This window comes from Sylvia atricapilla, chromosome Z, assembly GCF_009819655.1.
Source record: "Sylvia atricapilla isolate bSylAtr1 chromosome Z, bSylAtr1.pri, whole genome shotgun sequence".
Taxonomy (NCBI): Eukaryota; Metazoa; Chordata; class Aves; order Passeriformes; family Sylviidae; genus Sylvia; species Sylvia atricapilla.
In genome coordinates this window covers 8,021,279-8,046,992 of record NC_089174.1, presented here as the reverse complement: position 1 = coordinate 8,046,992, position 25,714 = coordinate 8,021,279, and the positions used below count along the sequence as shown (strand labels likewise).

General features: G+C 42.2%; 1 protein-coding gene across 1 annotated transcript; it reads right to left on the bottom strand.

Annotated features, from left to right (window-relative positions):
- Positions 1 to 10,054: 10,054 nt before the first annotated feature.
- Positions 10,055 to 17,580, bottom strand: LOC136373769 (zinc finger C4H2 domain-containing protein-like). The gene is made up of 5 exons (XM_066338748.1): positions 17,385 to 17,580; positions 14,347 to 14,518; positions 12,939 to 13,111; positions 11,627 to 11,789; positions 10,055 to 10,547 (listed from the first exon to the last, which is right to left on the bottom strand). The coding sequence occupies exons 1-5, from the start codon at positions 17,570 to 17,572 to the stop codon at positions 10,434 to 10,436; spliced, it is 810 nt and encodes a 269-aa protein (XP_066194845.1). The 5' UTR covers positions 17,573 to 17,580; the 3' UTR covers positions 10,055 to 10,433.
- Between the last annotated feature and the right edge of the window lie 8,134 nt (positions 17,581 to 25,714).

Below are 25,714 nucleotides of genomic sequence, written 5' to 3'. Positions count from 1 at the left end.
GCAGAAATAAAAGGAGAACTACTCATGCCTGTTTGCTGCTTATCTGACAAACAGTTCCAGAGAAAAGTGGTACAAGCAGAAAGCTGTTCTCTACATTCAGATTTCATCCTGCTTTCATGGGACTATTTACCTTACAAAGCTCTGATGCAGTACAGCCCTTCAGAAATCATCCACTTGAACACAGTGCAGAGTTGAACACTAGAAACGAAATAAGATGCAAGCCTGTGTGGAGTGACTAAATGTAGGATACAGCACAGAATGCTATGTAATATCTGATCTGGAATTTGGCTCCACTGGGCTGTGGCAGAACAGATTAAGTCAGGAATTATGAATATGAATTATGAATTATGACTTCATGTCAGGAGGAGGGTGCATCGACTGCGGGCTTGGTTAAAGCTGGTGGTTTACTTACCACTGGCATCTTGGAAATGAATAAAAAGACCAATTACCACCTCTTTCTGTAATGAGAGGTGAGGGTGGATGTTTCTCTTTCTCTTTTCCCAGCCAAAACAATGGGCTGCATGTTAAAGCTTGTACTCACAAAGCATAGAGGATTTGGGTGGTTTTTGTATCAGTGAGAAAAGGAGTCATCTAATGCACTCCTGAAATAATAGGGGGAGAGACTTGGATGTAATGACCCTGGTTTGGCAACGGTGAATGTTGCTCTTCTGTGTTCAAGGAAACAAGATTCAGTATCATTTAAAATCTAACTTTTTTCAGCTTCTCTTCCCTATGGGAACAAGCTAGTGAGGCCTTGGTTAATACCTTGGTTATAAATCATCTGAACATACATTTTTCTGACTCGAGCAGGGTCCCCACTCCTTCAATTATCACTCCTTCTCATGTACAAACATTCAATTTAGAAGTGAGCTAGAAGAGCACAATTAAAAGTTTGCTTCAGTTCCCAAATGCTCTGAGCAGAGCAGATGGGACATTCTTAGAGGCTGCAAGGTACATCTTTCTGCAGGGGTCAGATCCAGGTTTAGATTTAAGCATCTCCTACTCCCCAGGAATTCCAGACATAGTTTTGGCCACGGCTTCTTTCTGCCCAGAGCAGTGACAGACTGGATGGGGTGCTTCTGGCAGAGAGGCTTCCTTGGCCATTTCAGAGGATGGGTTAGACCCAGGACCTGCACAGTCTCGTGTTTAAGCCTTATTCTCCATAGTCTAAGCAAGGCCCTTGCCCTGAAATGGGATAGGGGCATGTTTTTCTTACAGCTACTGCAGCTGGTAAATCCAAAACTCCTCCTTTACCTAAAACCGGGGCTAAATTTTTAAAATTATTTTTCCCCCTGAAATGATCTTGGTTGGTGGAACAGATCTTGTTCCACTGACTTGCATGGTTTGGGCTTTTATATCCTGGAAATATGGTATCTTTCTGCAGCGAAAAATAAACTCTCATTAGGACAGTTCTAGGTGATAGTTTATGTCAACTACTGTAGAAGAGTGTATTGAAAACTAGTATATACAATATTTTTATGTATGAATATAGATTTTGGATTGGATATCGGTAATTTTTTTTTTTTCAGTGCAAGAGTTGTCAGACATCAGAACGGGCTGCCCAGGGCAGTGGTGAAGTCCCCATCCTTGGAGTCCTGAAAAAAATGTGTGAATGTGGCACTTGGAGACATGGACTAGTGGTGAACTGGGCAGTGCAGGGTTAACAGTTGGACTCATCTTAGAGGTCTTTTCCAACTTTAAAAATTCCAGCCTCTATGATTCTCTGACATCCTCCAGGCATCTGGTGAAAATTAAAAGGTGGCAAAAAGCTTTCATCCCTTAAGTCTGTTTTTCCTATTTTGACGAGATTGTTTATGTTAATATTATTTCAGCAATATTTCAAAACAGAAACCTGAATTATATTGAGGCAGATTTTATCTTCATTAAAATGAGAGGGGTTTTTTGACCACTAAAATGCAATCTTTCTCTTGCTTGAAGACTTAACAATTATAAAACTGAAAATGGAAATTATTCTGAGAAGGGATGTGAAGAGATATTTGGGGTGGTAGCATCAGTTTTACAAATACACAGTGAAATCCTGTTGCTATTTTTAAAGGCTTGCCTCAGCTAAAAAAAGAAAAATATCAGAAGATGTAGAAAATGTGAAGAGGAAGTACTGCAGAGTGAACCCAGAGGATTGCTTAGGGAGGAAATGACTCAGGCAGTCCCTAAGTAAAGGCAGCTGACTGTTTACAGAGGAATTCAAAGAGTTAAAGGAGAAATTCCCAAACAAAATATCCTCAGCAGAGTGTGGATGGCACGAGGATGCACTTAGAATAAATGTGTCTGGAGGAAACCACACAATTGCCTGAGGTTCGCCCTGGGTGGCAGGGATAAAACAGTGACAGCCATGGGCGGGAATCAGAAGCCACAGGACAAACCCCTCCAGCTGTCAGCCTCAGCAGACAGTGGTGATGTGAGCTCTTTTGTGCCGTGGTCTGGGTGAAGGAATCCCTCTGGCAGCCAGGACATGAGCCCTGCCCAGCACCAACCCCGAGGCCCCTTTTCCCAGCGTGATGATGAGGGTGGGTTGAGACACATTTGAAGAACACCCAACTGCCCTGGCCTTCGTCCTTCCGTCCTTCAACAGGATCGTCTTCCTTTTTCTCCCTTTGAATACCACTTGCAAGCCCAGTCTGGAGGATCTCCTGCTGGGAAGGCTCGGGAATGGCTCCTTTTTCCAGCTTGTGAAATGGGGACTCTCTGGGATCTGCTGGCAGAGTTGTGTGTGTGTGCTGCACGCTCTCTGCATGAGACGTGCACCAGCATCCCCAGCATCTTCAAGGCAGGCCACAAGGCAGCATTTCAATCTCCCAGGATCTACCTCTGCATGATTGCTTTTTCCTTTTCTTCTCACTAGATACTATGGTTAACTGCCTGGAACAGAGGAAAACAAAAGCCCTTCCTCCCATTCTCATCTAGTACCTGTAATTATTGAACAAAATAACTTCCCTCTTAGCAAGACATCAAGTAAAAAGACACCCAGCATTGCTTACTAATAAAATAAAACCTTGTAAGAAATCATAGCCTGTCAGACGTGTTACAGACAACATATCAGCAGCTGTTTGGGAGAAGCAAAGGCTGGTGTGACAGTTGTGTCCTGTTCAAGGTGACAGTCCCTGTGGTTTGAGTCCCTGCACAACCAGGTCTAGTGGGAGGGAGCAATTTTCATCCACTTATGGGAGCTATGAGTCTCACCATATTATGTGTAACTGCAAAGCTTTTACACAGTTGTTCATATCTAGTGAAAATGTTATTATCTCTTTAAGAAGTTCCCCAGCCGCAGGGAATGAGAAAAGCAGCGATGATGTGACACACTGAATTCAAGTTGTGGAAAAAATCTCAGCTATGGCACTTCTCCATTTGAGTTTCTGCGTGTTGTGGAGTTGGGTTTTTTTAGGGAATTTCTTCGCATTTGTTGTCAGGGAGATGGAAAATAGCGAGCAAGAGAGGAAAGACGAAGCTGAGTGCCTTAAAATGGCTCTGAGGGAGAGAGGGGATCTAGTTTGTTTTGTCAGTTTTTTAGCTGGGGGTGGTCACTCTTTGCCTGGCTTCGGAGGGGAGACAGTTGTGGGTTTTGGGTGCTGGATAACGTGGTTCTCCCGGGTCCCGGGAGAGCGGCAGGGCGGCGGGATGCAGCGGCGGCCGTGGACAGCGCTGGCTCCGGCTCGTACCACCAGGGGTTTCCCTCCCGGCAGCATCACTGAGCTTAAAAACTGTAAAAAAAGTGTTTAAAAGTGTGAAAAGTGTACGAAGCGTACGAAGTGTACAAAGCCCCGGCATGTGCGCGGGCACTGCCAGGTTGCGGTGACGCGCACAGTTTCGGGGTTCCATCTCTGGGCTGCAGTGCCGCCTTTGGCCTGCGGGCGGCAGCACCGAGCCCCGCGGGCGGCTGCAGTACCGCGGGCTGTCAGCAGGGGGCAGCAGCGATCCAGGGCCGAGCCCCGCGCTCAGCCCGGCAGCGACACGAAATTCCTGAACGCGCGGGGCTGGTCCTGGTTCCTCCACAGGGATGGTGTTTTCTCCCGCTTCCAAGCCCTTTATTGTTTCCTTTATATAATTTCTATGTACGAAAGTTGTATTTGTGTTTTCGTTGTGTTTGAATGTATCTGTATTTGTGCGACTAAAACGAAAAAATGTGACCCAGAGACATAAGAAAATCTAAGAACCATGAGTACAGTATCAGAGATGCCGTCAGGCCCCACAGCAGGGAGAGGAGGCCATTATCCGATTCTTTTTGGGCATCACCTCCTCCCCAGGGCTTCCTCACAGCCCCTCGCCCAGTGCAAAGGGACAGCAAGGGTGGCTAATAAGGGTTTATTCTGTCACGCTCATGACAAGTTCCTTCTGCAAATTCCTTCACCTGGGGGACCTGCCACTGGCCCTGCCCACGGGACACCTCAGTGGTTGTTTGCAGAGCAGCACTGGTGATTCTGGAGGGGGACTGAGAGCTGGTCAGCTCCTGGAGCAATGGGCTGCTGGACAGAGGGGGAGTCCACCAAGAGTGAGCAGCAGGGCCTGTGATGAGGGGAGGAGGAAGAGAAGAAGAGAGGAGAGGAAAGAGGAAACCAGCTTGGTGGCGAGGTTGTACAGGGAAAGCACAAGGTTGGGAATGGAACAGAGAAAAACAGAAGATACAAGTATAAGAAAAAGGAGAGAGGAACAGCAAGCGAGGGGGAAAGGGGAGCACGGCAGAGATAAAGAATTTTAGAATCATTTAGGTTGGAAAAGAACTTTGAGATCTTCAAAGTTCTACCATTAACCCTGCGCTGCTAAGTCCACCACTAAACCACTTCACTTGAATAGAGTGAAGAGAGGAAGTTAAGAGTAAGGCTACTAGTAGTGGTTTGTCACTGTTCATGACATGAAAGAACGGCACTCACCACCAGAAGTGAGAAGTGAAAGAGAAAGTTTATTATGATTTGGGGTTTAAGTAGGATTTGGAATTTGATCAAGGATTGGGAGATGACAGGAACATCCCTCTGACACCAGTGGTCAAACCAGCAGTCCATCACAGAGAGGGATGAGAAAACAATCTACTTGTTTATGTTACATGTGTGAGAATCACCAGTAGAAATATGTAAACAGTCATCAGAAGGCTGAAAATCAGGGTGACAGTGGTTTTAAGGGAGAGACAAGCTTTGGTGATTTGTTCTTTTTTTTTTTTTTTTTTTTTTCCCTTGAAATATATTAGGTGATTTTTAATGCTACACTTTAATATTAGATTTAGGAAGATCCAGGGGTTTGAAGCTCATTTTACTGCAGAATCTTGCTAAGCTCAGGAAAATGTGATGGAAGCTGATGTTAGTTACAAGGAATATTTCAGGGTTAGTCCTTAGGAAGGTAAGAATGTGTATTAGCTTTGTGACTACTGTTACAAGTAATGTTACAGATGAGATTAGGACTAAGGGACCGAGAAAAGCAGCAGGATGAACAGAAATTAGGGCAGGTTGTTTCAAAGTCTGAACAATTCACATTGCTAAACAAAATGAACAGATATCGAAATTATTTATTTTGTCTTGGATTAGTTATGGTACAAAGGAAGATTGGGGTACTTGTTTGATTTGTTGTGGTTTATGTGTGTTGGAAGACACTACCTATGACGGGAGAAAAAAACAACCCACAAGAAAAAAAAAAAAGAAAGAGCCTCTTATATTTAAGCAGTCTCAGGTTCCAGGCTCTGTAAAGTCTGGGATGTGGATTATGCTGTTTCTCAGAACTGTTTCCATTACCATGCAATAGGTTACCTCCTTTGCTAGCAGTATAGAACATAGGTGGGCTTTCCTGACAGGCTTGGGTTAGGGAGTGCTCCCATAAACTCCTCAGTCTCCAGGTCTGATGAGGGAAGCAACTTCTAACAAGCACTGGTAGATAAAATCTCCTAATGGCAAAACAGAGCTCCTGAAAAAACAGTCATCCTGTACCTTAAATTGGAGAAAGAATTGTGCTTCTTGTCACTTTCAAATTTAACTTTAGAAAGCAAAATTGAGAACTTTGGCTAGGTTGAAACCTGTTGTGCTATCTCCTTTTCCTTTCTATATTCTAGAACTCATTAGAAGGGATCTTTCTTTCCCCATAATTATTTCCATAAAGTTTCTATCAAGGTATAATAGAATTGTGGCTAAGTGTATCCTGTACAATCAGAAAGCTGAGTTTTACTGGGCTTCTTAGTAGCATAAGCAGATAACAGATGTGAAAATACTCTGCAGGAGGAAAGCATGACATGAAACAAACATTTATTAAAAAGGACTATACAGACAAATTAAACAGATCTCACACTGTTACTCCTATGAGGCACAGGAGGAAAATACTTAAAACACAGAAGCCAGTGAAAACACCAGATATTCCTAGAATACTTAAATACTAAAATGAAAAATGTATGCTGGAGAAATTAGAAAACTGTAAAATAAATGAATAAAGCACTTTTTATTTATTTAAAGTGCTAGTGAAGTCTTAATTTCTTGAATAGTATGCTATTTAAAGTAACACATCAATGTCTATTCTTTCCAATTTAGATTATGTAAGCTGAAGCAGCTTCAGGTTCAGTCAAGTTCCTGTTTGGAAAGCTGAGGTTCAATTCAGGAGGTGCAAGTATTTAAATTTGCCTTATATTTTCTCTGTAGTTAATGGTGTCCGTGGCACTAAAGTTTGGACAACTGATCCACCCCAGCTTGGGTATGAAAATTTCTATAGCAAAGCATTTAGATACAGTACAGTGTTTGCATCCTTTTGCTTATGAGCTTAGAGTTCATGGCAGAGCAAAAGGCTTGGAATTTTATTTGGGATTTTTCCTGTTTGGTTGCAGATTATCCTTTGAGGATAACAAGATTATCCTTTGAGGCAAGTGATGAACCAGGAAAAGACTCTGGAAACCATCTATACCAAGAGAATCCAGTTATTTAGTTGTCATTTGGATACCCTTTTAAAAACAGAACAACAAAGACAAGGTTATTACCAGACTTGAGTAATATAAAAGTCTCCTAAGCTTTGAGGAGGGTGTTAGTGTGGCTGTTCAGAGAATTTGACCCAAATAAGAATAAATTTAAGTGAAGTGAAGAAGTATCCACAAAGACTTTAGATACAAAGGAAGAAGCCATTGCTGCTCCATGAAGCAAAAATGCAGCAGACTTGTGTTAAGAACTGCATTTCAGACAGCTTCCTCTTCTGTCTGAACACCAAGAAATCAATATTTCATAATTATTCCTCCAGTCTCTTGAGAGAGTTGCCTGGGAGAAAAGAGCCTGAGGCTGTCACGAGAAGAGTTCTTCAGTTAAATTCAGTGATTATTCTGTGAGAGAAAATAATACTCTTTATCTGTGAAAAACACTGCTTCTCTCCCTGCCCCAAACACACGGTCCCCTAATACGCATTTTATCTCCTTGAAATGGCTAGAATCATAGAATATCTCAAGCATGAAGGGACCCATAAGGATCATCAAGCCTAACTCCCTGCTCCTCACAGGATTACCTAGCATTAAACTGTATGGCTTCAAGTGTCATCCAGGTGCTCCTCAAACCCTGACAGGCTTGGTGCCTTGGCCACTTCCCTGGACCAGTGATGGACCACTCTCTTTTCCTGGTGTCCGGTCTGAACTTCCCTCAATGCAGCCTCATTCTTTTTCCTCATATCCTGTTGCTGGTCATCAGAGGGTGATCAGCACCTCCTCCTCTGCTTCCCCCTCGAGGAAGTCATAGGCTGCGATGAGGACACTCCTCAGCCTTCTTTTCTCCAAACTGAACAAGCCAAGTGCCCTCAGCTGCTCCTCAGAAGTCTTGTCCTTGAGACCTTTTGCAATCTTGGTCACACACCTCCTCTAGAACACTGTAATAATCTGATGTCCTTCTTTCCTTGAGGCATCCCAAACTGCCCCCAGTGCTCAAGGCCTCACTAGTGCAGTGCTGAGTGAGACCATCAGCTGGTAATGCTGTGATTGATGTGCTCCAGGTTGTGGCGGGCTCTTTTGGCAGCCAGGGCACCCTGCTGACTTATCTCCAGATACACTCACTCTCAGCAATGCATGCTATTCATATGGCAGAACTTTGTAAAAAAGGTGAAAATTTATAAATACTGTACAACTGATGCAAACACAGTATGTCAAATTGACTTAAAAAACCCACAAAAACAATCAAAAACTGAAAAACCAAACCCTAACCTTGTAAAACACAAGGGCACATGAGACTAGTTTAAAAAAGTAAAAATACAAAATTGTGGTACTAAATTAGTAGTGCATCCTTAAGGATACTTCAGTTCAGGGATCTCCCAAGAAAGAAAGAAGCTGGCAAAGTAACAGTGAAGTGAGAACAACTACGACTAACCCTACCTATTTCAGTAAGTCAAAGTATCTACAAATTCATCCTTCTATTCACACTACTTCATTGCAGACCATTCGCCCACTCCATTGTCACTACTTATTAAATTTATGTACAACTGCCATCAAAGTATGCTGCTCTCATGTATGCACTTTGGGGAAGTCTACATACTGTCTTTTAACTCTGTGCATTTTCCCTTCAACTCCATAGGAATTGCTCTGAACAGGGCACACAACAGGTGACCACTGTGACATTTAAAAGAGTAGAATCTAGTATTTGTGCTACAAAGCATTGTAAACAAACAAAACATATGCAAAACACAATATTGCTATTTGGAACATGGAGTCAGACTTTCTTCTATTATTGCTATCTCAGAGACCAAATCCCTGTAATTCAGCTAGCAGAATCTGTTCTTCACATAATTTCAGGGGCAGGTGGTCCACATTCTGTCTGTTGCTGACAGATGTTGATTTGACTATGTAACTTAAATTGTGAGAATATCTCCTGAACCTGGTTGAAGTTTTAGGACTGTATTTAGTAAATCACTTGTGTACTTTGTGGCAGACTTAGGAAGTTTATGGTGACACCTGTGACTTGGCTAGCAAAATTGCATCATGTGGATTTATTACAGGTACCAGCTTTTGGCAAAGTTCTTGGAGCAGAGACGTGCGGCTTCCCTGTTCTTCCTACCTAACAACCCAAATTCTCAATATAACCACTTTAACATAATAGTAGAGAGAAACCTGGGCTGGAGAGATAAGAACATGAACAAGCAGTTCCTGTGTCCCAGAGTTAGTGAAAAATATATTTAACATCTGAGATATATTTTGGCAACAAAGGCGGTCACAAAAGTGGGATTAGAGATGAGTAAATTTCAAGTGCCAGTTCTGTAAGTGGATCACTGCCATCTTCCCCATTGCAAGAACTGTTGTTACATTACATGAAACAAAGGGAAGATATACAGGGACTGATCTGCTCCAGATGCTTTAGTCAGGGTTCTTTAGGCACACAGGGAACAAGAAAACAAACGAGCCTGGAGTAAATCTTATTTGAAAATAACCTATTAAAGGAAAAAAAAACCAAAACAAAACAGAAAGTTTTGGTTGAGGGAGGACAATGACATCAAAGCTTGTTGGTTCCAATGAAATACATTTTTTTTAGTTGACACTGTTCCTCATGCATGTCCCTGAACTTTCCTATGCTCCAGTGGAGGATATGTCTGCCAGATTTTGGCTGTAGAAACCAGGAACAGAAGACATGCAGAATGGCTGATGTGCAGTCTGTGCACATAGAGATCTGGGGTATATCATACATGTTTCCTAGAGGACCACAGTGTGCTGGTCAGCCATAGAGCCTAGGAGGACCACTAATACAGTTAATTTCATCCTTGTTCTGAAGTCAATTAGTCTTTTGACTGCTGAAAATAACAACATGTTAAGATGTTAAAGCATGGCAATTTACATAATTTTTAGAAATTCATATACAGTCAATGCCTTTCCAAGTTTTAAGTCAAGTTTGAGGGAATGATACCATCAACTTCAACAAATCAAAACCCATGTGTGTCCTTAATGCATTGATTTTCTGTATAACAAATCTCATTTTCCCTGAACATTTCCTGTTTTTTAAAAAGAGTTCCACTGGATACCCAAAGCTACCCAGTTTTATGAGATTGGAAAACAAATTGTTCTTCAGTGAAACAAACAGACAGTCTTCTATTTCAGACTATTTCAAATAGTCTCGTTATCAGAAGAAAACAGAACAATCTTTTAGTAACATCTGTTTTTTAAAAAGAGAACATAAAAGCATTTATGTTAATCACATATGGTCAATAGAAATAGCCTGACATTTAGGATACTTGCACAAAGAATTCCAGTTTGTTTAGGAGTACAGAAGATGGAAAAATTGAAATGTTAAACTGTAGCACCAGTAATATTTACTTTCCTAAAACCAAATCCTAAAGACTGGAAGGAACTTAGAGCAGGAACATTGTGCTTACATTGCATTTAAATAGAAAACAATGAGACGGTCATACTTGAGTCTGCAATTCAGTAAAGTCTGGGCAAATTTGCCATTCTACTGGAAGAGTACTGGGACAGGTCACACAGCTTGTCAGTCTTCTGGATTTCACTCATCCTGTTTCCTCTTGGGCTTTTTGGGGTTCCGAGATCGGCTCTTTGCTTTGCAGAGTGGACAAATGGGTGCATTCCGATGGATTTGTTGGTGACACGACAAACATGCCTGAAATGCAATGGCAGCCTCTTGTTACAAACATCAAACTGGTGCTGGTACATGGGTTATTGAGTATCACATTCCAAGTTACAGTACAGACAAAAACAAGGCTCCTTGCCTTTAAAGGCAAACTGGTGCTACATTCTGCACAGTCTAGGTATGTGGAGTGTAATTTCAGGCCAACTGAAAAACAGGAGCATCTCACTGAATTAAAACTCCATTTCTGCAGTTCATACATGTATCAGTAACTTTAAATTCTATATTGTGTTAAATGTTACAGTGATGTTTTAAAGCTATTTACCTGCCTAATAGCTCATTAAGTCAAAGAAGTTACAGTGATGGCAACTGCAATGTCACAGAATTGAAGGCAGGAGCTGGTGATTGGATGAATTCCACACATTTAACACAAGGTACAGAACTCTGCCCTTTTGCACCAGACTATGCACTTTAATTAATGTTTGACTAAAGCCTATTACTTGCAGAAAGTCTTTTCAATTGACTAACTACAGATAGTAAGTATGTTACTTTGGGGTGTACCTACATCAGTTTACCTTCTTTGGAACCTGGGTGGGATGAATACCCCTACATAACTACTTAACTCTTCTCACTACATAAGGAGTTGAGTAAAACTGTCACTTAAATGCCTATGGTTATTTTACATTATCCACATGTTACTCTTGAAGACTCCAATTGCAGAAGCAATCACCTTTCTTGGTAATTTATACCATTGGTAATTTCCCTCATAAAATATGTGCATTGCTTTTAATATTACTCCATATTTAAGGCATTTACTAAGAGCCACTACTTTTTCTTTTGCCAAGATGTTTTTCTCTTTCTTACATGCCTTGCTCCCATGTGAAACACAAGAGGAGTGGGAATTGCCTACTTCTCTGCTAAAAGATTTTTCTCTTTAACCCTTGATGACTGATGCTACCACTTCAGTCTACTGCTTGCTCTTGTTCCGAACCACTGCAAGGAAAATTGGTATCAGCCCATGTAATTTTTGCTTTTCACAAATAGTGATTGCTTTCCAAACACAATGCATTCCAATGGCAAAAGAGAAAGCCCAGCACATTCCATCTCCTGACCTTCATTGGAGGTGGCTGCTGTCTGAAAGTTGCTGTCTGTCTGGTGTCTTGCTTCCTGGCCACTTGCAGCTGTTGGGCAGCTGCTGCAGCTGCAGCCAGAGACTCTGGGATGGGAGGCTCCTGTGGTTCTGTCTGCCATTCTGCTTTCTGCTTTTCGAAGTAGCTAGATGAAAGAATGACAAACAAACAAACAAACAAATGTAACCACCTTCTGGAGTATTTCATTAGTCTGTAAAGGATATTTGGTGTTAAAATACAGTGGTTCACATTTCCCTATCATGTTCCCTCACTGCAGTCAAACTGCCACATTGCCTACACGCTGACTAGTTCATAAATAGAATATGTGGTTTTCTTTGGCGTTTCTACACTTTGGCCACATTCCAGATCAGATATAAATCAAGTAAGATGAAAAAATAGACAATATGTATAGATGAAAAATAGACAATATGTATAGAAGAAAAATAGACAATATGTATAGAAGAAAAATAGACAACAGGTTCAGATGCACCTCTCTCAAACAGCTTTTCTATTTTTTTCTGTTAAAATTAATAACTTTTGTACACAACAGGTTAATAAACAAATAAATATATTTTTTGTAGTGTCAAGGTGTTTGGAATGAAAAAGAACATTTGTATAGAAATAGAAAGGAAATCTTGAAAACTGTGTGCCTGTGGAAACTATGTTCATTGTTCTGGGCAATAAGAGAAATATATGCTTATTAAAACATCTCTAGCATGTAAAACTGATCTCTTAAAGAAAGGACACTGTCCTTTCAATAGTAGCTAATTCTGTAACTCTCCTCTGCCTAGGTCATACGTAAAAAGGAGACTGTGATTTTTTTAACCAAATCTATTGCACATCTCAGGGAAACTTGTTGACACTCACAGGTATTTGGGTAAAAGCCACTGCCATGTGCAGGCAGCAAAAAGTAGAACTGACTAGCAGAAACAAAACCCAACTGAAGAATACTTGGATTGTGTCTCTTTCATGTACTGCCTCCTGCTACTGCTTGCTAAACAAGTAATTGTCAGGGGAAAAGAAAAAGTTAGAAAAAGCAGCATATAGGATAAAACCTAGAAGGCCAGCCACCCTTGAATGTTTGCACATGGTATGTAGAGTTTGTAGCTTGGAATAACCTAAATTTAACTTGTAACAAGTGTCCTCCACAAAAAATCCCTTTTTTGTTAACTTTTGTTTTCCACCTTTACCTTTTGGATTTTTTTTCCAACTACCAACAAAATCAAAATGAGAAAATGACCAGTAGAACTGAAAGAAAGCATAAAGACAGATAATATTTGCTTTGGAGACTTACTCAAGAGACAATTTCTCTTCCTCTTCACATAGGTCTGGCAGCCTCTGCAACCCCAGAGTCATTCTCAGAGCATCAACGTGCTCCTTTAGGGGCTTGTACTCCTCGTGGAGCCGGCGAGTAGATTCCAAGAGCTTGTTAAGATCGTTCTCAGACTGCTTGATAGTGTTCTCCATCTGGAACAAGAGGTTGGGAATGTTTTTAAAGAACTGTTCCTCTCCAACTGAGCAACAGATTGTATCAGAAAGATTTTTCTCACTCAGTTTGGAAGAGATTTGACACAATGCAATAGTAAAAGCAAAGACTTAAGGTATTAGGAGGATGAAAAATGGGCAAAGAAGAAGCAACAGAAAATGACTTATGAGATGCATTTTCATTTTTAAAATGTGTCCTTCTGAACAACAGAAAAAGCAGAGACAGGTTACAAATAAATTTGGCACTTAAGGACCTATGGGAAACTCTCAGGAGACATTTTAAAAGAGCTTATAGTGGCATAAACTAATTTTCTATGTTTCTAAGATACCTGAATACTGGTTGGCAGAAGGTAGCAAACAAGCTAAGGAAAAGTTTCTGCTTCTCTTACTGCAGCAAGTGGGAAAAGGAGCAGAGCAAAAGATGATTTGACTGGAAAAAGAGAGGAGGATGAAACAGAGGCTAAGGTTATGCAGCTGGACAGGGGAGCAGACATTTGAAGTCATAAATAAATGCAATCTGCACATTCAGTACATAGCTTGTGCTTTTTTTACTTGTTGGAGCTTTTTTCTTCTGGTGCAACACAGAGATACCTTTAGAGCTAAAAACCCCGTGTAAGTGCCCTAACATGACATTAAAAGTGTGTTTAAAAATATATTCCCTATTTATCCCCTCTAACTAGCTAATCTTCCCTCTTTATAAATTGGGGTTTTTCTCTCTAATTTGTATTAATGCCCTTCAGGCTAGTGCTTCTTGATGTTTGGTAATTCCACTCTGAATTCCACTGACCTGATGCAAGTCAGCTCTTCCTATGAACTTAGTAAAAATGTATTTTCTGAAAATATCTTAATCCCACCTAGCTGCCAAAGTTTCTGGGTGCCAAATGAGAAAAGACTAACAGGAAGAACTGTTTTTCATGGGGCAGCTGGAGTGGTATCACTGTGGCTACAGGTAAAGTCATAGCCAGAATAGGCTTGGTTATCTATTCTCTCAGTGTAGCAGCTTATTATGACAACATATCCTGCCCTACTAAGGGAAAAAAAACAATTATCCTGAGGTAAATTTACTTTGCACTCTCTGTAGGATCCTAGGATGGTGGTGTAAAGTCCACATTATTGAACCAGTGATGGTTCACTCATGTGCACAATTCCACAAGCTGTGGAATGATTCATATCCAGCTGTGTCTTAGTCAGACTGTCTGAGCTGGGCTGTCACATACCACATTAATGTCAGCGTGGATCAGTCGCAGCTCCTCCACGTGGGCCATCTTCTCTTGCAGCAGCAGGTCCATCTCCTGTTTATATTCTTTCAGGTGCCTCTCCTCAGACTCTAGGGCTTCAAATTCTGCTTTCAGTCTTGCCTTTATTTTTTCCATCTGCAAAGTCTTATTCCTGAATCCCAGTGATAATTAAAAAGATAGTGAGACAACAGTAAGTCACTGGAACATATTTTTGTGAGCTGTCACTTTATATGGGATTAGATAGATGAAAGAAGGCAATGACAGTAATAGACAAGAATGAGACTAAATGTGTCTGAGAGGAGGTGAGGTACAAGGAGAATACTGAATTCTAACGCCAGCTCTTTTTCTGAGCTTTTCAGTGGTAGGAGAATTCTTGTACTGAATTATGAAATCAATAGAATGTTGCCAGGTTTTAACAGAGCATGGGAGAAAGCAGGGTCAGTCACTTGGACAATTAATTATGGTTACATATTCCAAGTAGCTAGCAATATGACCTGGGTTCTTCCCTCTCTCACTTCAGGAGTTTACAAAGCTGCAAGAGATAAAAACAGTATCATAAATAACTTCTACAATATGTATTCAGAAGTGGGCGGTCTGAGCAGGGGTGATATGAATGAAGGAGATTTAAAACAGAACACTTAAAAAATTTCCTGTTCCCTCTCTTGTATTTATAGCATGCCTGCATCTCTCATCAGGAAATTCACTCTTGTTCTCTTTTACCTTCTCCCAGTCAGAACACTGAGTCTTTAGGTATTTACTTAATTTTATGACAGGGTTATTTCTGTGGAAGTATTTAATGCATATAAATCAGCACGTGCATGTTTGGATTGTGGGCATACAATGGACTTACCGAAATAAGTAGTCCCTTGACTATAAATTATATGTATTTATCTATAGATACAGATATGGATATAGATATCAGATTCAATTTCAGATTCCCACATCCCTTCAAAACCCAGCTAAGCTGCCTTTAACACATGATAGAAATCAACTACACAAATAGGCAAGGTCCTTGATTTTGTTCATGAAGACTTTCCCATCTGTCTGTAGAATACTTGGAATACAGGTGAAAATAAAGTCAGCTAAATCTATCAAAGGTGAATCTGTAAACATAGGGAAATCTCATGGTTATTTTGAAGGAAATTCTTCATGGAATGCAAGCTTCTTTTAAAAGATTTGGGAATGAGTAAGTAGGTTTATTTGGTTGGATTTTGTTAAAGGTGACTCAAAATGGACATCAATGTTGCAAGTAGGACTGGCTTTTTGACACTGTTTTTTTAAAATTTAAAATACATTCAAGCAACTTTTTTTTGATACTTCATTGTACACTAAAGCGAAACATCACCTTAGTTCTACCTTATGCCACAAAATAATAGCAAAAATCCATCAAGTGCTGTTTATATATCACCTTTGAATATGTGATCAGAAAAATGAATGCACTGTAAATTTCCAAATACAGGATACCACTCCCACTGAATAAAATAATTAAACTGTTACAGTAAATGGACCACACACTGTAGTAGGCCATACTTAGTTAGGTCTGGTTTTACATTGTCACATCTCTTTTTACAAATAGTTTGGGGATAGCAGACGGATAAATATTTTTGCTTTATCTTTGTTCATCTTTGTGGTATTGTGTGAAGAAGGCTGAGGCCCATACTCTTCACCTAATTCACTTGCTCCATGGATAAAGTGTGCTTCTTAGAGGTGCTGTAACCAGCCAGAAGTCCCTGTGATCACCTGGGAACTGTGATTCCTCGCCAGCCCTCTCACCTCTCTCTCTGATAGCCCCTCTCTGGCTGTGCCATGTCCCAAAACACTTCTCATTGCTCTGCGGTTTCCCAGTCAGCATGCCTTCCACCTCCCAGCTGCATTCAAAATCATTGTCGTTTCTAACGTGTTCTGGCTTTTGAGCTGCACCAATCCCAACTAAACAGACAGCTCAGGCCTAATCCTGAAAATCAGCGCCCCAAGCCAAGGGCTGGAAATGCTCTACATGAAGTTATGAAAAACGTTCCCGATGCGGGCAAGTGCTGTACCCTGCCTGGCTTCTAATGAGCCCCCTCTTCCAAAGCACCCTGCAACTCACCCTGTAAAGGACTCTATATACACATTTCTGGTGCTCTGCACTGAACCTCAGCCCGAGGCAGCTCCGGCCTTGTGGCAGGAGGGGACAGCAGAAACAGCCCCGGTCCGGGGTGTCCCCGTCCCCAGGCGGCTCCTGAAGCAGCGGGGTGGGAGATCTCCGCGGGGTTCCCTCGGTCGCTCCCCGCCTTGGGCCGAAGAGAAGGGCAGGGCAGAGGAGCCCGAGGCTGAGCCGCTCCCCTCGCATCACCCGCACGGATCCACCGCTTCCCGGAGGGCCCTAACGCCGCCCTCCGCCGGGGAGGGATGGATGGATGGATGGATGGATGGATGGATGGATGGATGGATGGATGGATGGATGGATGGATGGATGGATGGCCGGCACCCCGCTGGGGCTCTGCCAGTGCCTGCAGCGCTGCTCAGCCCTCGGATTTGGGTGTCAGACTCTGCTTTCCTTGCCATCCCCCCTTCCCTCTCAGTCCGACAAGGCTCCTGCCCGGGGAGTGTATGGGGCAAAATAACAGATTCGGAGCCTCATGAATATGAAATACTAATTCAAAGGACTTTAAAACAAGCAAACAAACAAACCAAGACCGTACGACACCCGCGGCCCGACACCACTCCCCCCAGCTGCGGTGGGGCTGCTCAGTCCTTCCCACCCGCGCACTCCGCCTTCTCCTGTTATCACTCAGGGCTGGTGCTCTGGAAATGCACGACCATTACTGCCCTCCAATACGCATTCCAGCAGCAATTCGCAGCAGCAGATGCTCCCTCCCTGCTTAGAAAAATATCTTTTGAGCTCTCATCATAAAGCCCGCGGTAGTTTTCTTTCCCCCAGGAGCGCAATAGCTACTTTCAGATCGATGAAACTCCTCCGCTCCCCTGAGGAAAAAGCTGTTTCATGTAACCAATGGGGCACAAAGCAAACGTACCTGATCTCCTTGATGCTCTCGAGTTTGCACATTATTTCTTGTTCATCTGCCATGCTTTTAACTCCCGATTTACACCACCAGTGAAACGTGCAAAATGCCGGGGGGGGGGGAAAGAAAACACCAAACCGAAACCAAACCAAAACAAAAAACCATACAATAGACACAATGTAGTCACCCCCTCCTCGCATATGGGCTCTGAGCCTGTGCGGCAGGCTCTAGTGGGAGCTGTGGGACTTGGAGTCCAGGCTCCTATTTCTGCATAGGCAGAGAGGCTGCAAAACGACTACAGCACCCACAAGGCAGAGCAAAGCTCGCCTGCCCTTCTTCCTGCAACTACATTTTAAATCAATCTGTGACACCTCATTATGCCAAAGGTTGTTAGCAGTGCAAAAAGAGCAGAAAGCTTCCTTCTGAGATCTGTGCGATGTTTTCGTTAAAATATGCATTAAAAGGCTGTTGATGGGTTCATGTTTGAGATTAAAAGCTTTTTGAGATAAAAAGGCATGCTTGTATCCATTACTACTACAACGCTGGATGCTGGATGCTCTAAGTTTTCTACTGAATGTTCTAATTGCTCACCAAATCAAATTTTTGCAATTTTCTGGAACAGATAATGAAAAAGCAGAAGTTGTGAATAGAAGACGTTCTGTGAATATAAGATGTTTTTGTTACTTTCTTCATTATTTAAGGACTTTTCCCTATATTGTTGTGTTCTTCAAATAACAAAAAAAAAAAGTAGATGAAGGAAAACAGCGAAGCACCAGCACCCTCTTCATCATGGTACACCTTCTGTAAAAAAATTAGAACATAAAGGATCCTATCCTCATGTAATTTGAGTCAATTGCAAACTCTCATTGCCTTAAAAACTGAAGACTGTAGGACTGAGCCCCAAGTGAGCTGTGTGCTCAAAGGGGGCAGGCTTCTTCGATGCATTATTTAAATAGATGAACTAATTGGTTTGAGGGGGTAGAAGACAAGTTAGCTACAGTCAGCCGCTGAATCTTGTTGCTAAGACAATGAGGGAGTGAGAGCAGGCAGGGTGAGGACAAGAGGGAGAGAAGGAAAATGCCCTTGAACAGGAGAAATAAGAATCCCAGCCTACTTTTGCACTACCCTATTTTTTGATTCCTGGTTTTACAGGCTAAGCTAAAAGATTGAGGGCAGAAAATAAAACTGCAAGTTCAATTGGTTCCATTATTCTGCTTTGAATGTCACTAAGAAAGCCACTTCACAAACTCTTCTAAATAATTTGGAAGTTCTTAGGAAGTAAACCCACCCACAAGCCTTAGCCGTTATTTTTCCCTCCTTGTTTTAAAAAAGGAGAGAAAATATTACATCTCCAAGTTTCAAAGCTCTTCAAAATACTCAAAAAGTTTGACACTTGCAGTCCCAGCACATACAAATTGGTAGCATTCGACTTGTGCTTCGTGGCTTTCATGAAGTGTTTTAATGTCTGCATTTCAATTTTTCTCCTAGGCAAAGTGGGTCTGACAGCTCTTTATATGATCTGAAACCATCACACTGATATGTATGATTTATTCTGGTGCTACTATAAACTTTGATATGTGGGATCCAAATAACTATCTGTTTTTCCCAGCATGTGGACTGGATTTTTCAAAAAGCTAAGGGACTTAGGATTAAACTAACACTGAAAAAATATTCCAGCTGATCCTGAAAAATTCAACCTTGTTGTTGTTCGATCCTTTTTAAACCAAAAGCTAGCAGGAAAACAGATTTCAAAACTTGCAGTATTATGCAGAATGAAAACAAGGCTAAAATACTCCTGTATTTCATTGAGCACAGGATTGAATTTTTGTGCAAAAATCCCCAGTTTCTTCCATTTAACAGTCTAACATCAGTCCACACACTTTAGCATTATGACAACAAATCTATTTCAGAACAATTCCAACTGGAAGAATTTTTTCTTTTCTCCCTAAATAATCATCATCACAGCAATTAATTCTAGAAGTCTGGATGTAGTGATGCAATGTAGAGCCCTTATAACTGAACTATTAAATATTAATATTCTAACCGCATTTTTTTAAAAGTGCAACATTTTACGAAATAAATAGAATTTAAAGAAATATTAGAGACAAAAGACTAGCAGAGAAGAGTCCCCAGTAAAACACACAACAGAACTGAACTTGGGTTAATATACTGCTGGATTAGGTATAAGTCACTACCATAAGCAGAACATGAAGCAATATTGTAAAACCTAAATATCAGAAAATGGATGAGCCAAAGTCGTGGACCCCAAGTAATGAAATTTGGTTTTAATTACTGAGTTTCTTAAATGGAAATAGATTCTTTCTGTAACCCATTGGGGTTTTGAGCTTTCAAAATATATTCTTCACGTTTGTCAGATTCTTTCCTATGAGTGGGTGACCCCAATTGCACTGGCCATTTCATATGTTGAGGGAAAGCTGGTATTGGTTTCAGAGTGCTTTGGGAAGCTGAAGGTACAGCAACACTGAAACTGATAGGAAGCAACTACATGCTAGCCCTGAGACCTTCAAAGCGTCTAGTCCTTAAATATCAGTGTTTTAAGCAAAGCCCAAAGTATTTGCAAATTTTATTAATCCTGTGCTGGAGCATCCTACCAAGCTAAAAGTTTTAAGTGCCTGCATATGTTAATCTTGGCCCGTCCCAAAGGTACACCTAAATATACCTGCATTTGGTCATGTCCTTTATTTCATCCTCCAACCCCGTGACCTGCAAAACTGGGAAAACGCAGTATTTTTATAAACCGCCTGGCACACATCCGCCCTCCCCAAGCCTCCTCCTCTTGTTCCAGCAAGGGAATCGCGTGTCCGCAGGGGACGACGCCAAGGGAAATTGTCTCCTTTTTCCCATTCTCTTCCGGAGCCCGACCATAGGGGCACCTCGTGGCTCGCTCCCGCGGTTCGGTACTCTCCGGCGGTCAGCCGATGGTCCCTGTCCCTGTCCCTGTCCCTGTCCCTGTCCCTGTCCCTGTCCCTGTCCCGGTCCCTGTCCCTGTCCCTGTCCCTCTCCCTGTCCCTGTCCCTGTCCCTCTGTCCCCGTCCCCTCCTGCAGCGCCCCCTGGCGTCGGGAGGGGGAGGGAAGGCCGGCGCGCGCCGCCGCGTGCAGGCTGCGCGTGCGCTGGCGCCGGGGGCGCGCGGGGCGCCGCGCGGGGCCGCGCGCCTGCGGCAGCGGGGCCGCGCGCGTTGCCGGGCGACGGCGGCCGGGCGGCGGCGCGGGCCCGGTGCGGCGCGGGCGGCGATGAGGCGGCGGCAGCGGCCCCCGCGCTCCCGTCGGCGCTGAACTCCGCGCCCGCACTTCCCCCCATCCCTTCCCCACCCCGTCCCGTCCTGGCTCTGCTCCTCCACGCCCCCTCATCTCCCCTCGCTCCGGCCGGCCCTTCCCCCTCCATGCGGCGGGAGCGGCCGGAGTGGGGCCCGTGCCGCGGCCGCGCCGAGCCCCGCCGTCCGTCGCCTCTTCGCCGCCAGATCCCGCAGGGAGCCGCGGAGAGCGTCCGTAGCGACAGCAGCGGGTGAGGCCGCGGCCGGGGGCGGGGGTGCCGAGGGCGGCTCGGAGCGGGGGAGCGGCGGGGCCCCCGGAGCGCTCCCCTCCCCCGGGGTCCGCGGGGAGCGGGGCTGCGGGGCGCCCCCTGCCGCTCGTCGGGCGCGGTCCGGGCCTGGCCGCAGCCGCGGCGCGGCCTCGGGTCGCCGTCCGACCGCGCTCCGCTACCGGGGACGGGCGGGGAGCGCCGCTGCCCGGGGCTGCTCCCGCCGGGTGCCCTCGCCGCCCTTCGCGCACCGGGAGCCGCGGCCGCCTGGTCTGGCGCGTCCCTCCCCGCCGCCCTTGGCCGCTGCCGCCTGCCCCGCAGCAGCCGCACGCCGGGCGAGGGGACGCCAGGCCTTGGCGGGGACCCGCCGCGGCGTCCTCGCCCGGGAGCGTGCTCAGAGCTCGGGGCTCTTCGGCAGGGCAGGTGGAAGAAGCAGCCTGGGCACTGGGCTGCGGAGCCGGGAAATTCTCCTGGCGTCGTTCAGTGATTTAAAGCTCCAAGGAGAGGTTGCAAAGGCTGCGTTAGCGCGCTGTTTCAGAAGGTGTTCGGTGTCTGAACAAAAGAACAATGCTAAAAAACTTGCATTAACGAAGAAAGGTGGTGAAATAAGGAAATTACTTTTGTAGAGGATACCTGATGATTGCAACTTGCATCCTTCCATTTTGCGTTATAATGCAACTGTGAATAAGGAACAGCTCGCTCATGCAGTATGCTTGAGGTTTGAGGTACTTTTTGAATCAGTTAATTTGAGAATGTTATTTTTCATAGCTGTCTGCTTTTCTAATTGTCATTAAATCATTCGGAAATTGTATTTCACAGGAGGCGTTTACTTCACAAGCTAGCAAAGCAGTAAAATTGAAGCAAAAGCCATATTGTGTCTCCTGATAAATATGAATCTAAATTATTTGGGTTTACTGAGATACGTCTGATATTTTACTTTTTTTTTTGTTTTAGTCTTGCAATGTGTTGCAGTGATTAGCATGTGTTGCTGTGAATGGGAAGTAAGAATAGGAGGCATATTAAAATGCTGGTCATTTATGAACTTCCATTATGCTTATCAGTAATTCTGAGTGCTTGGGAATATGCAGCATTCCAGGTCCATCTGATTTCTTAAGCTTGGTATGTTTGTTTATCGAAATGGAAGAGTCTGTCAAGTATAGGAGGGATCCTTTGTTGGTAAGATATATTTTTTTCTTGCCAAATGTTATAACTGAACTATGGTGTGTAGGACTGGAAGACATATTTCACAAATTTGGCTGATAAAATCATTTTTGCTTTTTAATGGAAAAATGGGTTAGTGGGAATTTCAAGGTCATTTTCAAATATAGAGTAATTTAACTGCCTTTGGAATATGTCTTGTCTTCTTCAATGTCTCATGTTTTCCATATATCAATCCTGTCACTGTTGACATTTTCTGGGTCTGTTCGCCTTCTAAAATAGTCTGATTTTAGCAAGTTTCAATAGAAGCGATACATAAGGCTTCCTAAGTCAATTTCATTTGAATAATCTTAACGAAAAAGTATTTTTAAAAAAAGAAAATGTAACTGCTAAATCTAAATCTAACCCAAACTCACTATTTGGAAAGAATGGCAAGAAAAAGGGATGAGATGGATAAATGTATGCCAATGACACTTTATGTTCTGATGGACTAGTAAGAAAGTAAATTCTTACTGTCAGCAGCTGTAAATTAGGTAAGTTCTGGCTTTCTGTTCTTTGATCTTTCTGGAAGCCTTTTCCAATGTAAATTATTCTGTTGTAGGCATCTGCTGGTTTTGACTTTCCTAGCCACTTCACATTTTGCAACTGAAATGTTATTTTGTTGAACACTTATAATTCTACTATAAATCTGTGAATAATAGAAGTAAAACAAATTGCTTCTATCATTCGCACCTTTTAACTGTTTTAATCAAGAACAGAAGCACTGGGGCTTTTGGGAATAAGGAAGGCAGTACCTAAGTTCAGTTATAAAAGTAGGGCTTGGAAAGATGAAAAGAAGCCATTTATAAATTTGGAAGACGTTCCCAGGTGTTGCCACATTGGAAATTAGTTTGATATATTGATTTGTCCATCTCACAATGCGAGAAAAAAAAAAAAAAATAAAAACCTAAATGGCTGTAATGCTACACCTTCCTCAGAATGCTGTCCTCCTTTGCATCATGGAATCTGCTAGACAATAAAGGGTTTTGAAGAGCCATATTTTCATGGCTGGACAGCTATATACTTTTAAATACATCAACTTTTTTTTCGTAATTTTATTATAAAAGGGTATTTTTTTAATACATTGTAAATGAAAAGCTTGCTTGAACAATAATACTGATATTTTAAAAATGCTTTGCCATCTGTTTATGTGGGGTGTTTTTAGTTTCCTGTGAACTGTCTCTTTTTGTTGAAAAGCTGTATTTTATATGATATATTAATGGTATCACAGATAATTAATTCATCAGGAAATAAGAATACCATGACCACCTTTACAGATCTGGGCTGTCTAGTGCCATGATATGTAGTATTGCATTAGATATATTTCAGAGTTGGGAAGCATATTTGGAGATATTATACTGCAGAGCTAAGCAGTAAAATATCTCCTGAGATGTACTTTCATTCTTCTGAGGGCACCAGTTTATTCTTGAGGCTGGCCATAATAAGAAAAACTCTTCATTAGCTGGCAATTTTAATTCAAATATATATGTTCTATATTTAAATAAGTACTTTAGCTAAGTATCTTTGACTTGTAAAGATAGCTATTATATTAAATTTTCTTTTGTGGGTTATTTTTGACATGGCTTGCTAGAAAGCAGACTGATTCACCATGTCAAAATAAAACCTAGGCTTTACATCACTTGTTGTAGGCCTCTTCTAGAATTTCATTAGGAAACCATTGTACAGTAGAACTAAAACATTTTAGAAATCCCAGCATAGGCCAAGGTGCTTGTTTGTTACACAGTCAGAATTTGAGAACCCCTCTCTGCATTCATTCCATCTGGAGAGACCCTCATCATAATATCTGTTCTCATTAGCTGACTCAACTTGTAGTTGAGTGCTGTAACGTGCTGAGTATCAACCTTGGGTTAAAACCAGTGGTTTAGACTCTTATGTTAGGTGAGGTCATCCACAAGAAGTATGCACCCCTTAAATGTGCCCACAGACACCTCAGCCAAATTACATAAAGTCAAAACTTAGTCTGACAATTTCAAGCTAAAACTACATGCTATTGCCCCCTCTGACTGACACAATGCTTTTACTTTTTTTGTAAGATCAAATACTAGTTTGCATCTCTTTGCCAAGTCTCTCCCTTTTCTGATTTCTAGGTTGTCCTAATTTAAAATACAAACAAAAACCCCACCCCTTGAAACAAAATAATCCATCACACCAAATAACCTTCCTCCCTCAGGTCTTGTCCATAGGTAGATCTCATTTTAGAAAGGGAGTGATGAAGTTGCTGGAGCATAGGGATTTTTTGCTGTTTTCATTTTCAAAAGCAGAGTGGTAGGGTTTTTATCTTGTCTTCTTGATGATGCCTTTCCAGCTTCTTCACCTTGGAAATCAGCAGTGCTGCCGTTATATGAATAAAAGAATCTTAGCGTAAAAGAATTTGTTTGTGTTGTACCTTCAGAAGATCACTTAGTCCAACACCAGGCTTAAGGCAGACTTAATTAGCCATGTACTGACTTTGTTTTTGTAAAAGCATGGTAACTGGAGTGAAAATATAAAGTCACAAGATGCCTTCAAGTTCCTCTTGCTGCTTTCCATAAAGGTACTGCTGGATGCTTACTGAGCAAGGTGTCTTTCTCCGCTTCAGACTTTTTTTTGTTGTAGTTTCTAAAGTGATTGTTTCAGTTTATCAGAAAGCTTCTGTCTTAATAGGTGAGTCCATCCTGCCTTTTGCTGGATGGCACAGCATGTGAGGGTCCATCCAGTATATTGAGGTCTTTAGAAACAGAATACCCAGAATACCTTTTTTTTATCTTGCCCAGATTTCTCAAAGATTGCTTCTGAATGAGAATTTTGGTTAAAGGAACATTCGGTTTAGTCGGTCAAAGTAGTGTTCTAAATATTCAATTACAAATTGAATTAGTGTAAGTTAAGATGATAAGATGCATCACATCCTTGATGTGTCTGACTTAGCTGCAATCACAACTTTTTTTTTTTTTTCCCCTTCACAGAGCATTAATGAGTCATTTATATCTGCAGAGTAGGTAGTACCAAATGGCCTCCTATCAGAATGTGGATTAGGAGAACTGGTGTATTCCTTTGGTCATAGATCCAAATAAATCATCTTGGTTTATAAGGAACTGCCTGCAAATAAGCTTTAAGGAGTTACATGTCTGCTTTTGTAGTGTTGTTAACTGAAGTGTAAGTGTTGCCTTAGTAGGGACAACAGGCCTTTTGAGTAGCAATGATCCTAGCTGTAGCTCCTTAAGATTATTAAAAAGGGAAGATAGGTGGAAAAAGGGAAAAACATATTATTTTTAGAACATCTGTTTTTAAATATGTGTTTACTGGATAATTATTTCCTTTTTTTATGTGCCTTAGGAAATAATGCTTAAATACCTGATGCAACAGAAATACTCCATTTGCTTCCCTTCAGAAGGCCTGTACTTCATACTTGCCTTGTGCTCAGCACTGCCTGTTCTTTCTAGGTTGGTTAACTCCAAACAGGAATGATGTAACTTAAGAAAGAGCTAAAAGGCTGCTGTTTTTTTAAATAACTCCAACTATGCCCATTCTATCCCTTTGAATGCATACTTATGAATATGACAAAAGTAATTAAGTTTGAAGCAAGGTGCTTAAATTTTATACTACTTTT

What these genes read in the sequence shown, in the direction of transcription:
- LOC136373769 (XM_066338748.1), bottom strand. Translation starts at nt 17,572, where the DNA reads ATGCGAGGAGGGGGTGACTACATTGTGTCTATTGTATGGTTTTTTGTT. An exon ending in GAGAGCATCAAGGAGATCAG is followed by an intron (nt 14,519 to 17,384) that starts GTACGTTTGCTT and finishes ACTGGGATTCAG; the next exon opens with GAATAAGACTTTGCAGATGG. An exon ending in TCCACGCTGACATTAATGTG is followed by an intron (nt 13,112 to 14,346) that starts GTATGTGACAGC and finishes CTCTTGTTCCAG; the next exon opens with ATGGAGAACACTATCAAGCA.